General features: G+C 69.7%; 2 protein-coding genes across 2 annotated transcripts; both read left to right on the forward strand.

Annotated features, from left to right (window-relative positions):
• Nucleotides 1–397: 397 nt before the first annotated feature.
• Nucleotides 398–4137, forward strand: PEX11B (peroxisomal biogenesis factor 11 beta). Its single transcript, XM_083813229.1, has 4 exons — nt 398–556; nt 1445–1560; nt 1669–1870; nt 2373–4137. Exons 1-4 carry the CDS (start codon nt 501–503, stop codon nt 2749–2751), a joined length of 753 nt encoding a protein of 250 aa, XP_083669355.1. The 5' UTR covers nt 398–500; the 3' UTR covers nt 2752–4137.
• A 637-nt stretch (nt 4138–4774) lies between these two features.
• Nucleotides 4775–9305, forward strand: LOC310887352 (toll-like receptor 2). Its single transcript, XM_083813216.1, has 2 exons — nt 4775–5503; nt 6647–9305. Exon 2 carries the CDS (start codon nt 6671–6673, stop codon nt 9293–9295), a length of 2625 nt encoding a protein of 874 aa, XP_083669342.1. The 5' UTR covers nt 4775–5503; nt 6647–6670; the 3' UTR covers nt 9296–9305.
• Nucleotides 9306–9757: the final 452 nt, after the last annotated feature.

Here is a 9757-nt window from a genome sequence, read left to right on the forward strand (position 1 = left end):
TGGGGAAGCGAGGGGGAAGGGGGTAAAGGACGGAGGGGGTGGGTGGGGCAAAGAGGGGGTGGGCCAATCAGAAGGGCGCTGGAGGGGTTCGCCAATCACAAGTGAGGGGAGAGGGGTGGGGGCGGCCCAATCGCAGCGCAGGGCGGGCGGTGAGCGATGGGGAGAGAGCGAATCAAACGCGCGGCGCCGAGGAGGGGGCGGGGACTTAACCCTCACGGCCTTACCGAGCAGGAAAAAGGGGGCGGGGCAGCGAGAAATCGACCAATGAACGCGCCTGACGGCGGGATGGGGGCGGGGACCGCCGCAGCCGCCCACTCACAGCCTCTGTTTTCACTCAGAGGGGCGGGACCTCGCGGTGATCAGCCAATAGGGACGCAGCAGCGGCTCCGCGGCCTCTAGGCGGCGCTGCTCCCCCTCCCCTCCCGCAGCGGACCCTTTTTGTCCCTCGGCGGCTCCCGTCGCGGCCCCGGAAGTGGCGGCGGCGGCGGCGGGGCCCGGCCATGGAGCCCTGGGTGCGCTTCAGCGCCCAGAGCCAGGCCCGGGAGCGGCTCCTCAGGTGCGGCTCCGCCGGGACGGCCCCGGGACGGCCCCGGGACCCTCAGGGCGGCTCGGGGACCCTCGGGGGGGTGGTCCCGGGGCCCCTCGGCTCAGCCGCGGGGCTTCTCGCGGTGATCCCGGGCCTCTGGTGCCGGTCCCAGTCCCCTCACCTCGGCTCCGGGCCCCTCAGGGTGGTTCCGGGGCCCCTCTCGGTGGTCCCGGGGCCCCCCACGCTGGCCCCAGGCTCCTGATGCCGGTCCCGGGTCCCTCACCGTGGGTCCAGGCCCCTCACGGTGGTCCCGGGCCCCCCGCCGCCAGCCCCGGGCTCCTGATGCTGGCCCTGGGCCCCTTTTCGGTGGTCATGGGCCCCCTGACGCTGGCTCTGAGGCCCTTCGAGGTGGTCCCGGGGTCCTGATGCCGGTCCTGGGCCCCTCACGGTGGTCCCGGGCTCCTAATGCCAGCCCCGGGCTCCTGACACCGGTGCCGGGGCCCCTTTCAGCGGTCCTGGACCCCCCTGATGCCGGCCCCGGGGCCCCTCGTGGTGGTCTTGGGCTCCTGGCACCAGCCCGGGGGCCCCTCCTGTCATCCCCGGGCTCCTGACATCAGCACTGGGCTCTTGACGCTGGTCCCGGGCCCCCTGACACCAGTCCTGGGGCCCTTCACGGTGGTCCTGGGGCCCCTCACGGTGCTCCCGGGCTCCTGATGCAAGCCTTGGGCTCTTGATGGTGGTCCTGGGCCCCTGACACCGGTCCTGGTCCCCTCTCTGTGGCCTCAGGCCCCCCCACGCTGGCCCCGGGGCCCCTCATGGCATCCCTGGGTTCCTGACGCCGGTCCCGGGCCTCTCTCGGTGGTCCTGGGGCCCCTCGCGGTGGCCCCAGGCCCCCCCTGACGCCCCTGTCCCTTGCAGGGCGGCTCAGTACGGCTGCGCCCTGGCGGGGGCCGCGCTGCAGAGGAACGGGGCGAGCGCCGAGGTCGTGGCCCGCGTGCGGCAGCTGGAGGCGCACCTCAGCCTGGGCCGCAAGCGTGAGTTTGGGGGGGGGGGATCTGGGGCTCGGCGGCTTCGGCTCCGCGCCCCCCGTCCCCCCCCCCCCCTTTAACCTCCCCCCCGTGGGGCCGGGCTCCGTCCCGCAGTGCTGCGCCTGGGCGGCTCGGCCGACGCGCTGGAGGCGGCGAAGCGAGCCATCCACCTGTCGGACGCGGTGCTGCGCTTCTGCCTCACCCTCAGCCACCTCAACAGGGCCATGTACCTGGCCTGCGACAACGTCCTCTGGGCCGGCAAGGCCGGCTTGGCTCCCGCCGTCGACCAGGAGAAGTGGAGCCAGAGGTCCTTCAGGTGAGGGGCCGAGGGCTGGGGGCTGCCACCCGCCTCCACGCGGCCTCCCCGGGTGCTGTGAAGGGATTTCATCCCTCCCCGCGAGGGTTTCTCCCCGTTTCATCTCTCCCTGTGAGGATTTCTCCCCATTTAATCCCTCCCTGCAAGGATTTCTCCCCGTTTCATCCCTCCCCCTGAGGGTTTCTCCCCATTTCATCCCTCCCCCTGAGGGTTTCTCCCCATTTAATCCCTCCCTGCGAGGATTTCTCCCCATTTCATTCCTCCCTGCAGGGATTTCTCCCCATTTCATCCCTCCCCCTTAGCATTTCTCCCCATTTAATCCCTCCCTGTGGGGATTTCTCCCCGCCCTGAGCCTCACTAACGGCAGGGAGCGGGAGCTGGGAGGCACCGGCCCCCTCCCGTCCCCTCGGCGGGCTCGGTTTGGGCATTTTAAGAGTTTCCTTCTCATTTCTGCGAAGAGACAGCCGGGGACCCCGCTCTCTCTGCTCCCCTCGCCTCGCAGGTATTACCTCTTCGCCCTGATCGTCAACCTGAGCCGGGACGCCTACGAGATCCGGGCGCTGATGGAGCGCGAGGCGGGCGGGCAGCGGGCGAAAGGCGCCGAGGCCGGGCGGCAGCAGCAGCAGCGGCGCCGCGCCGAGGCCGGGCTCCAGCAGCTGGGGCTGAGGCTCCAGCTCGAGCTGCGGCTGCTGCTCCGCGTCCTCCGGGGCAACCCCCCGCTGCTGCTGGACGTGCTGAAGAACGCCTGCGACCTCTTCATTCCCCTGGACAAGCTGGGGCTCTACAGGAGCAGCCCGGCCTTCGTGGGGCTGTGCGGCCTCGCCTCCTCCGTCCTCTCCATCCTCACCATCCTGCACCCCTGGCTCAAGCTGAAGCCGTAGCCGCGCACGGGGCCCGCTGCGGGGCTCCCTGGCTCAAAACCAGCCCGGGAGGAGATCGGGGGACGTTTGGGGGTGCCGGGTCCGGCCGCGCGTTCGCCGAGGGGCAGAGCAGCCCGGGGCAGGGCCGAAGGAGCTCGCGCGGCGCCCGAGTCCCCGGGGACCTGCTGGTGCTGCCTCGCCTCAGCTCCCCACGAGGAGCTCCCTGAAATCCGGCTCTTCTCCCCGTCCACGGCAGAGCTCGCCGGGCTGCTTTGGGAGTTTAACATCTCCCCTCCCTCTTCAGGGGGGCTCCCTGGGGTCTCTTCTCCTGGAGCCGCCGCCTGGGAACCGTCTGCTGCTGCCCTGCCGGGGCTGGAGCCGGCCGCCGGGCTCTTCTCCGGGCTGCGGGGGGGGGGTTAAACCGCGGGGTGGGGGGGGTCCGGTGCCGCCCGGGGCCCGTTTTGACCTTTTATTTTCCTTTTAAGAAACCTCAGCCTGGCTGCGGGCGCGGAGGGGGAGTTGGAAGGACTCGGGCTGCCGAGCTGAGCTGGGGTGAGTGCGGGGCGGTGCCGGCGGATCCGAGGTGAGCCCACCCTGGGGGGGGGGGATGCTTTGCCCCCCCCCAAAACGAGGAGATTTCCTCTCCTGCTCCTTTCCCGCAGCCCCGGCGGGGGAAGAAGCGGCTGCAGCGAGCAGATCGCCGCCCCGCGGGGGTTCCCTGGGCTCATCCTGGCTTTAAAGAGCGCTTTGATTTTATTTAAGCGTACCCGGCACCCGCTTCGCTTTCCCCCGGGGAGGGCTTCTTCGCTGTGCCCCAGGAGCTCGGGGCAGGGCCGGGGGCTGCGGCTGTGCCGGGGGGGGGGAGTCCCCGTGGCTCAGCACCTTTCCTCGGCACTTCGCCCCCATCCTGCTCGGCCCCCAGCCCGGCTCCTCTGCAGGTGCTTTGTGGGGAGGGAAGAAAAATGCGGTCTGACCGCACAAAGCCTGTCCCTGCGAGGTGCCCCGGGGTGGGGGGGGTTCGATTTCCGAGGCAGGGGGGCTCAGGGCTCGGAGCTGGGGGCGGAGGGGACGGAGCGGGGCCGGGGCTGTGCGCCGAGCGCCCCCCCAGATCCTTCGGGCTCCTGGCCGAGATCCCGGCTGCGACTCGGAGACTTTGACCCCTCGCCGGAGGAGGCGAGCGAAAGGATCACGACGCTGGAAGGCGCCCAGCACCCTTCTGCTGGCCCCCCCCCCCCCCCATCCTGATGTTTGGGAGCGACGTTTCCACCCCGCAGAGGTTTGGGAGGCGCAGCAGAGGTGGGGGGGGCCGTGCAGCCCCCCAGCTCCCCGCTCTGTACATCCTGCCCTGTAAGGTCCTGGGGCGCTTTGTGGAGCTGCTCATTAAACCCAGCTGCTGAGCCCCCCTCAGGTTCTGGGGATTTTTATTTTTATTTTTATTTTTTATTGCTGCTTTCAGCTGGGTTCTGCTCGCAGACGGGGTCCGTGAGTGCTCGGCCCCAGCGGGGGGGGGCTCGCGGCCGTGCCCCCAGCCTCACGGAAGGGTTTGGATTGGGACCCGGTTGGGACCCCCCCCCCCCGGCTCACCCCCTTTCTCGGCGCTCAGCACCAGGACCTCGGCTTCCCGTGGACCTCCCCCCACCCCCGGGACGTGGTGCCTCGAATTGGGGTGCTGGGGGGCACGGAGGGGGGGTCCTCACCCCCGGGGGGGGGACCTGCTGGCAATGGGGGGGGTCCCAAGGCGGAGGGATTGGGGTCATCTCTGCCCCGTGGCGAGGCGCAGGCAGGGGGTGCCCTTTGGGGGGGGGGGGTGAGGGTGCAGGGGGTGCAGGCGGCTGCTTGGGGGGGGGCACCGCGGTGCTGTGGCCCCCTGTCCCCCCCCCGGGGTTGGGCCTGGGGAATTTTCTCTGGGGTTTGGAGCTCGAATAAAGGGTGAGCCCCCCCAGGAGGGGACGGGGCGGCGGGGGAAGGTGCACGTGGGGAGGGGGAAAAAGGGGAAGAAAATCCCGATTGTGCAACGAGACGTCCCGTGAGTCCTGGGGGGGAGGAAGGGGGGGCGGGGGGGGGGGGGGGAAGAAAACAGTTCATGGGGCTGCGAGGCTCTGCCTGGGAGCGGGGTCAGGTTAACAGCAGCAGCAGTTGGGAGAAAAGTCGTGGTTTTTGGTTAAAACCAGCGCCGCTGCCAGCGGCAGGGGTCGTGCCCCGGGTGCCGGGGGAGGGACGGAGCGGGGGCACCGCCGAGCGCGTGGCGGGGCCGGACTGGGCATACTGGGCTGGACTGGGATGGGGGGGGGTGCTGCACCTTGCACCTGCGGTGCCACCCCCCCCCCCAGCCCCATGACCGACCCCCCAACGGAGAGCCAGCAAACCGGGGGGGGGGCCCATCCTGTCCCCCCTCCATCCCCGGGCACCGGGGGTCAGCGTAACCCCCCCCCCCAGGACCACCGCCCCGGGGCCGTGTCCTGGCTGAGCCCCAGCGAACTCGCCACATCCCGGGGGGGCAGGGGTATGGGGGGGCCATGTATGGGTTTTATTTTATGGGGGGGGGGGGGTGACGGTGACCGGTTCTCCCGGCCTTCCGAGGGCGTGCGAGGCGGGGAAGCTGCGCTGGGCTTGGCTTCGGGAACTCGGAAGGGGAGGGTGCTGGGCGCTGGGTGCTGGGTGCTGGGCGCTGGCTCCCTGCTGCTCCTTCTCTACCCTTGGCCATGGGGCCGTGCCCCCCCCCGCTGCCCCCCAGCTCCCCGCTGAGCGCCGCCAGCCCCGGCCGCCGGAGCAGGTAGGAAAAGGGCCGGATCCTGCACGTGGGTGCGGGAAGGGGGCGGCGTAAAGGGCAGGGATCGGGGCGGGGATATCGGGGTGCAGGAGGGGACCCCCCCCCCCGCTTCCTTCCCCAAGAAGTGCCACCGCTTTGGGGGTGCTGCCCAGGGGGGGGCTTTTTAGGGCAAAAAGCGGGGGCTCACGGTGCCGGCCCGCGTCCCCACGGCACCGCGGCTGCTGCGAGCCCGAAGCCGGTGCCATAAAACACGCGGGGACACGGGAGGGGACGGGGCAGGTCCCCACCGCCCCTCCTGGCTTGTTCCCCCGGGGTGCCCGGCTCTGTCCGGCCCCGGGATGGGGATTTGGGGGGATTTTGTCCCAAAACGGGAACCTGCCGCGGGGCTGCCCCCCCGGGTGGGGACGTACCTGGCACCGGCTCGGCGTGTTTGCTGTCCTCCTTCGGGTTGTTCCGCATGGGGCTGGGACAGGACAATTTCCCATCTGGTTTTCTCCTCCGGTTTCCTGTTTTTTTTAAATTATTATTTATTTATTTTTTCCCCAGTAATAAAATGCCAAAGCTCGCGCCGGAAACGCTGCCAGGGAGCACAAGTTTTCATCCGTGTGAAAACTTGTTGTTATTATTATTATTTTGGGTTTGATCAAAAAAAAAAGCTCCTCTCAGGGGCTCTGCCTGCGCATTGGAAATGCCCCCCCAGCCAAGGGGGGGTCCCCAAGTCCCCCGGGATCCAGTCCCTGATCCCGTGGGCTCTGTCCCCGGGGTCTGATCGCCCAGCCCTCCCCGGGGTCTGGTGTGCTGCCCCCCCTCGCCCCCAGTCCGGTCCCAAATGTCCCCTGGGATCCCCGTTCCCTGCAGGACCTGCCCCCAGTCTGCCCCGGGATCCAGTCCCGGATCCCCTAGGACCCAGTACCCGATCCTTGGGATCCCACCGCTGATCCCCCTGGCACCAACTCCCTGATCCCTTTGGGATCCGTCACCTGATCCTCGCCAGCACCCAGCCCTCACCCTCCGGCACCTCTGCCCTTCCCCACCCCAAGGGTGCCGGGTGCCACGGGGCAGGCACAGTGCCAGCGGTGCCGGCACCCACCGGGGGGGCTCCATCAGCCCCCCACCGCTGACCCCTCTCTCCTCTCTTCCCTGCAGCTCAGCCCCACGGGGCCGCCCCGGATGCCCCATCCAGCCCCGTCCCTGGCTCCCCGCGGGCCGGCTGCGGCCCCCCCGGGCCCCCCGCGATGCCGAGCGGTCTGCGGGGAGGCGATGAGGCCGTCCCCGGCCTCCGGCACCCGTGGGCTCTGGTGCGTGGTGCTGCTGGCGCTGGCAGGGACCGCGGTGTTGCTGCCGTGCCGCTTGGCCGACCGCAACCAGACGGGGCTGTGCAAGGGGCTGAGCCTGGCGCAGGTGCCCCGCGGGCTCCCCGGCGGCCTCCGCAGCCTGGATTTGTCCTACAACAAGCTGCAGGAGATCACGGCGGGCGACTTCGCCGGCCTGACGCAGCTGCGGCGCCTGGACCTGGGCTACAACAACATCTCGCGCATCGCGCCCGACGCCTTCCTCTCCAACGTGCTGCTGGAGCAGCTGCGGCTCTTCAACAACTCCCTGGCCCGCATCCCGGCCCCGGCGCTGCGCCCGCTGGCCAACCTCCGCTGGCTGGACATGTCCAACAACCCGTACCGCAGCGCGGCGCTGGACGGTGTCTTCGGCACGCTGCGGCACCTGCGGGTGCTGTCGATGGGGGGGCCGCTGCTGCGCGACGTCGCCCGGGGGGACTTGGCCGCCCTGAAGGACACGGCCCTGCAGAAGTTCGCCCTCAAGTCGGCCTCCAGCCTGCGGCGCTACGAGGCCGGGGCGTTCTCGTGGCTCAACACCACGGAGCTGTGGTGCGACATGGCCCTGGACGAGAGCGTGGCGGCACTGCCCGTGATGCTGCGGGACCTGCGGGGCAAACCGCTCGACTACCTGCGCTTCCGCAACCTCTTCGAGTTCACCTACTACCAGGGCACCGAGGACCCCTTCTCCGGCCTGGCCGAGCTGCGGGCCACCAAGCTGGTCTTCTACCGGGGCAAGTTCAACGAGAACCTGCTGCGCCTGGCCCTGCTCAACGTGCAGAGGTCCCGCGTCCGCCAGCTGGAGCTGGTGGCCATCGACTTCGCCCGCTCGCCGCAGTGGAACAGCTCCGGCGTCGGCGCCGTCGCCCCGCGGCTCGACCGCCTGCTGCTGCAGGACATCAGCAACCCCGACGTGCTGCGCTTCGACTGGACCTTCACCTGGCTGAGCGGCGTGGCCGCCCTCTCCATCATCAACGTCAACTTCAACTACGTCCCCTGCGACGCGTGGGCCGAGATGCGCAGCGTGGAGTTCCTGAACATCTCCCGCAACCGCCTGGAGGACGCGTACATCTACAACCAGCGCTGCCACTACCACGGCGTCATGCCCAAGCTGGAGAGCTTGGTCCTGGCCAACAACCGGCTGCAGAGCCTGGCCACGGTGGCCTCGCTGACCCGCACGTGGCCCCGGCTCGCCCGCCTGGATGCCAGCCACAACGCCTTGGGCAGCCTGCAGGAGACGTGCCAGTGGGGGCCCACCTTGCGCTGGCTGGCCCTGCACCACAACAGGGTGACGGCGGCCACCTTCGGGTGCCTGCCCACCACCCTGGAGTATTTGGACCTCTCGCACTCGCAGCTCGACCGCCTGGACATGGGCTACTTCGCCCGAAGCCCCCGGCTGCGGGAGCTGCTGCTGAGCGGCAACAAGATCAAGTTCATCCCGTCCGAGTGGAGCTGCTCCAGCCTGGAGGTGCTGGCGATCGACGGCAACTCCTTCGGCGTCATCACCCGCGGCTCCTTCGTCAACATGCCGCGCCTCGTTAGCCTGACGGCCGGCAACAACCCCTACCACTGCACCTGCGACCTCTACGGCTTCTTGCGGGAGACGCAGCGGCGGGGCCGGCCCCGCCTGGGCGACTGGCCCCACAACTGGACCTGCTACCACCCCGAGGCGCTGCTGGACACCCCGGTGGCCTCCTACGCCCCGCGGCCGCTGGAGTGCGACGTGCCGGCGCTGGTGGCCGTGGCGGTGGCCAGCACGGCGGTGGCGGTGGCGGCGTGCGCGGCGCTGTGCTGGAAGCTGGAGGCGGGCTGGTACGTGCGGGCCACGTACCGGCTGCTGCAGGCCAAGTACCGCGCCAGCCACGCCGGCGCCGCGCGGCGCTGCGCCTACCACGCGTTCATCTCCTACAGCCGCGCCGACGCCGAGTGGGTGCGCCGGGAGCTGCTGCGGCGGCTGGAGAGCGCCGAGCCGCCCTACCGGCTCTGCATCCACGAGCGGGACTTCATGCCGGGCCGCTGGATCATCGACAACATCGTGGAGAACATCGAGAACAGCGCCAAGGTCATCTTCGTCCTCTCCCGCAGCTTCATCGACAGCGAGTGGTGCAACTACGAGCTCTACTTCGCCCACCAGCGCGCGGTGGGGCTGGGCTACCAGGACGTCATCCTGGTGGTCAAGGAGCCCATCGACGCGCGGGGCTTGCCGCGGAGGTTCGCTCGCCTGCGGAAGATGCTGGGCTCCAAGACCTACCTGGAGTGGCCCCGCGAGCCCGGCCGCCAGCCCTTCTTCTGGATGCAGCTCCGCAGCCTCCTGGGGTCCCCCGGGGGGCTTGGACCCAGCGGTGGCGAGGAGGAGACGGACGTGGATGCCACCAGCACCACCGCCACCAGCACCACCGCCACCAGCACCGCCGTCACCACCACCACCAGCACCGTCACCATCGTCACCACCACCACCAGCACGTAGCCGTTGCCCAAGCTCCGTGTCCCACCCAACGCGACGGCTCCAGTGTGGTTTTGGGGTGTCCTCCCCCACCCCCGGGCACCCTGGGGGCCTGGAGCAGCCCCTGCCTCAGTTTCCCCAAGTGGTGGCGAACTGGGATGGGGGCACCGAGGTCCCCAAAGGCTCGCAGGAGGGCAGGAGATGGAGACAGCGTCCAGGAGGTGGCGGTGTCGCCCGGCCGACGTGGCCCCGTCCCTCCATCCACCCTGCGCCCGGGGGGGGCCCGATCCTGCCCTGGGGGGGGGGATGGAGTGGGGAGGGGGCACGGTGTGCCCCCTATGGGACAAACCTCCTCGAGCATCCCTGCCCCGACGGGCAGCCCAGCGCCCCCCCTTCTTTCCTCTCCCTTTTTTGTCGATTTCTCCAATTTTGCATAAATTTCTTTTTTTTTTTTCCTAACTCCGTCCCCCTAAAAAAAAAAAAGAA

Source organism: Anser anser, assembly GCF_964211835.1.
Source record: "Anser anser genome assembly, chromosome: 28".
Classification (NCBI taxonomy): Eukaryota; Metazoa; Chordata; class Aves; order Anseriformes; family Anatidae; genus Anser; species Anser anser.

Excerpts from the sequence above, each read along its gene's own strand:
- PEX11B (XM_083813229.1), top strand. The coding sequence starts at position 501 with ATGGAGCCCTGGGTGCGCTTCAGCGCCCAGAGCCAGGCCCGGGAGCGG. Across the intron at positions 557-1,444 it reads GCCCGGGAGCGGCTCCTCAG|GGCGGCTCAGTACGGCTGCG; the intron begins GTGCGGCTCCGC and ends TGTCCCTTGCAG. Across the intron at positions 1,871-2,372 it reads TGGAGCCAGAGGTCCTTCAG|GTATTACCTCTTCGCCCTGA; the intron begins GTGAGGGGCCGA and ends CTCGCCTCGCAG.
- LOC310887352 (XM_083813216.1), top strand. The coding sequence starts at position 6,671 with ATGCCCCATCCAGCCCCGTCCCTGGCTCCCCGCGGGCCGGCTGCGGCC.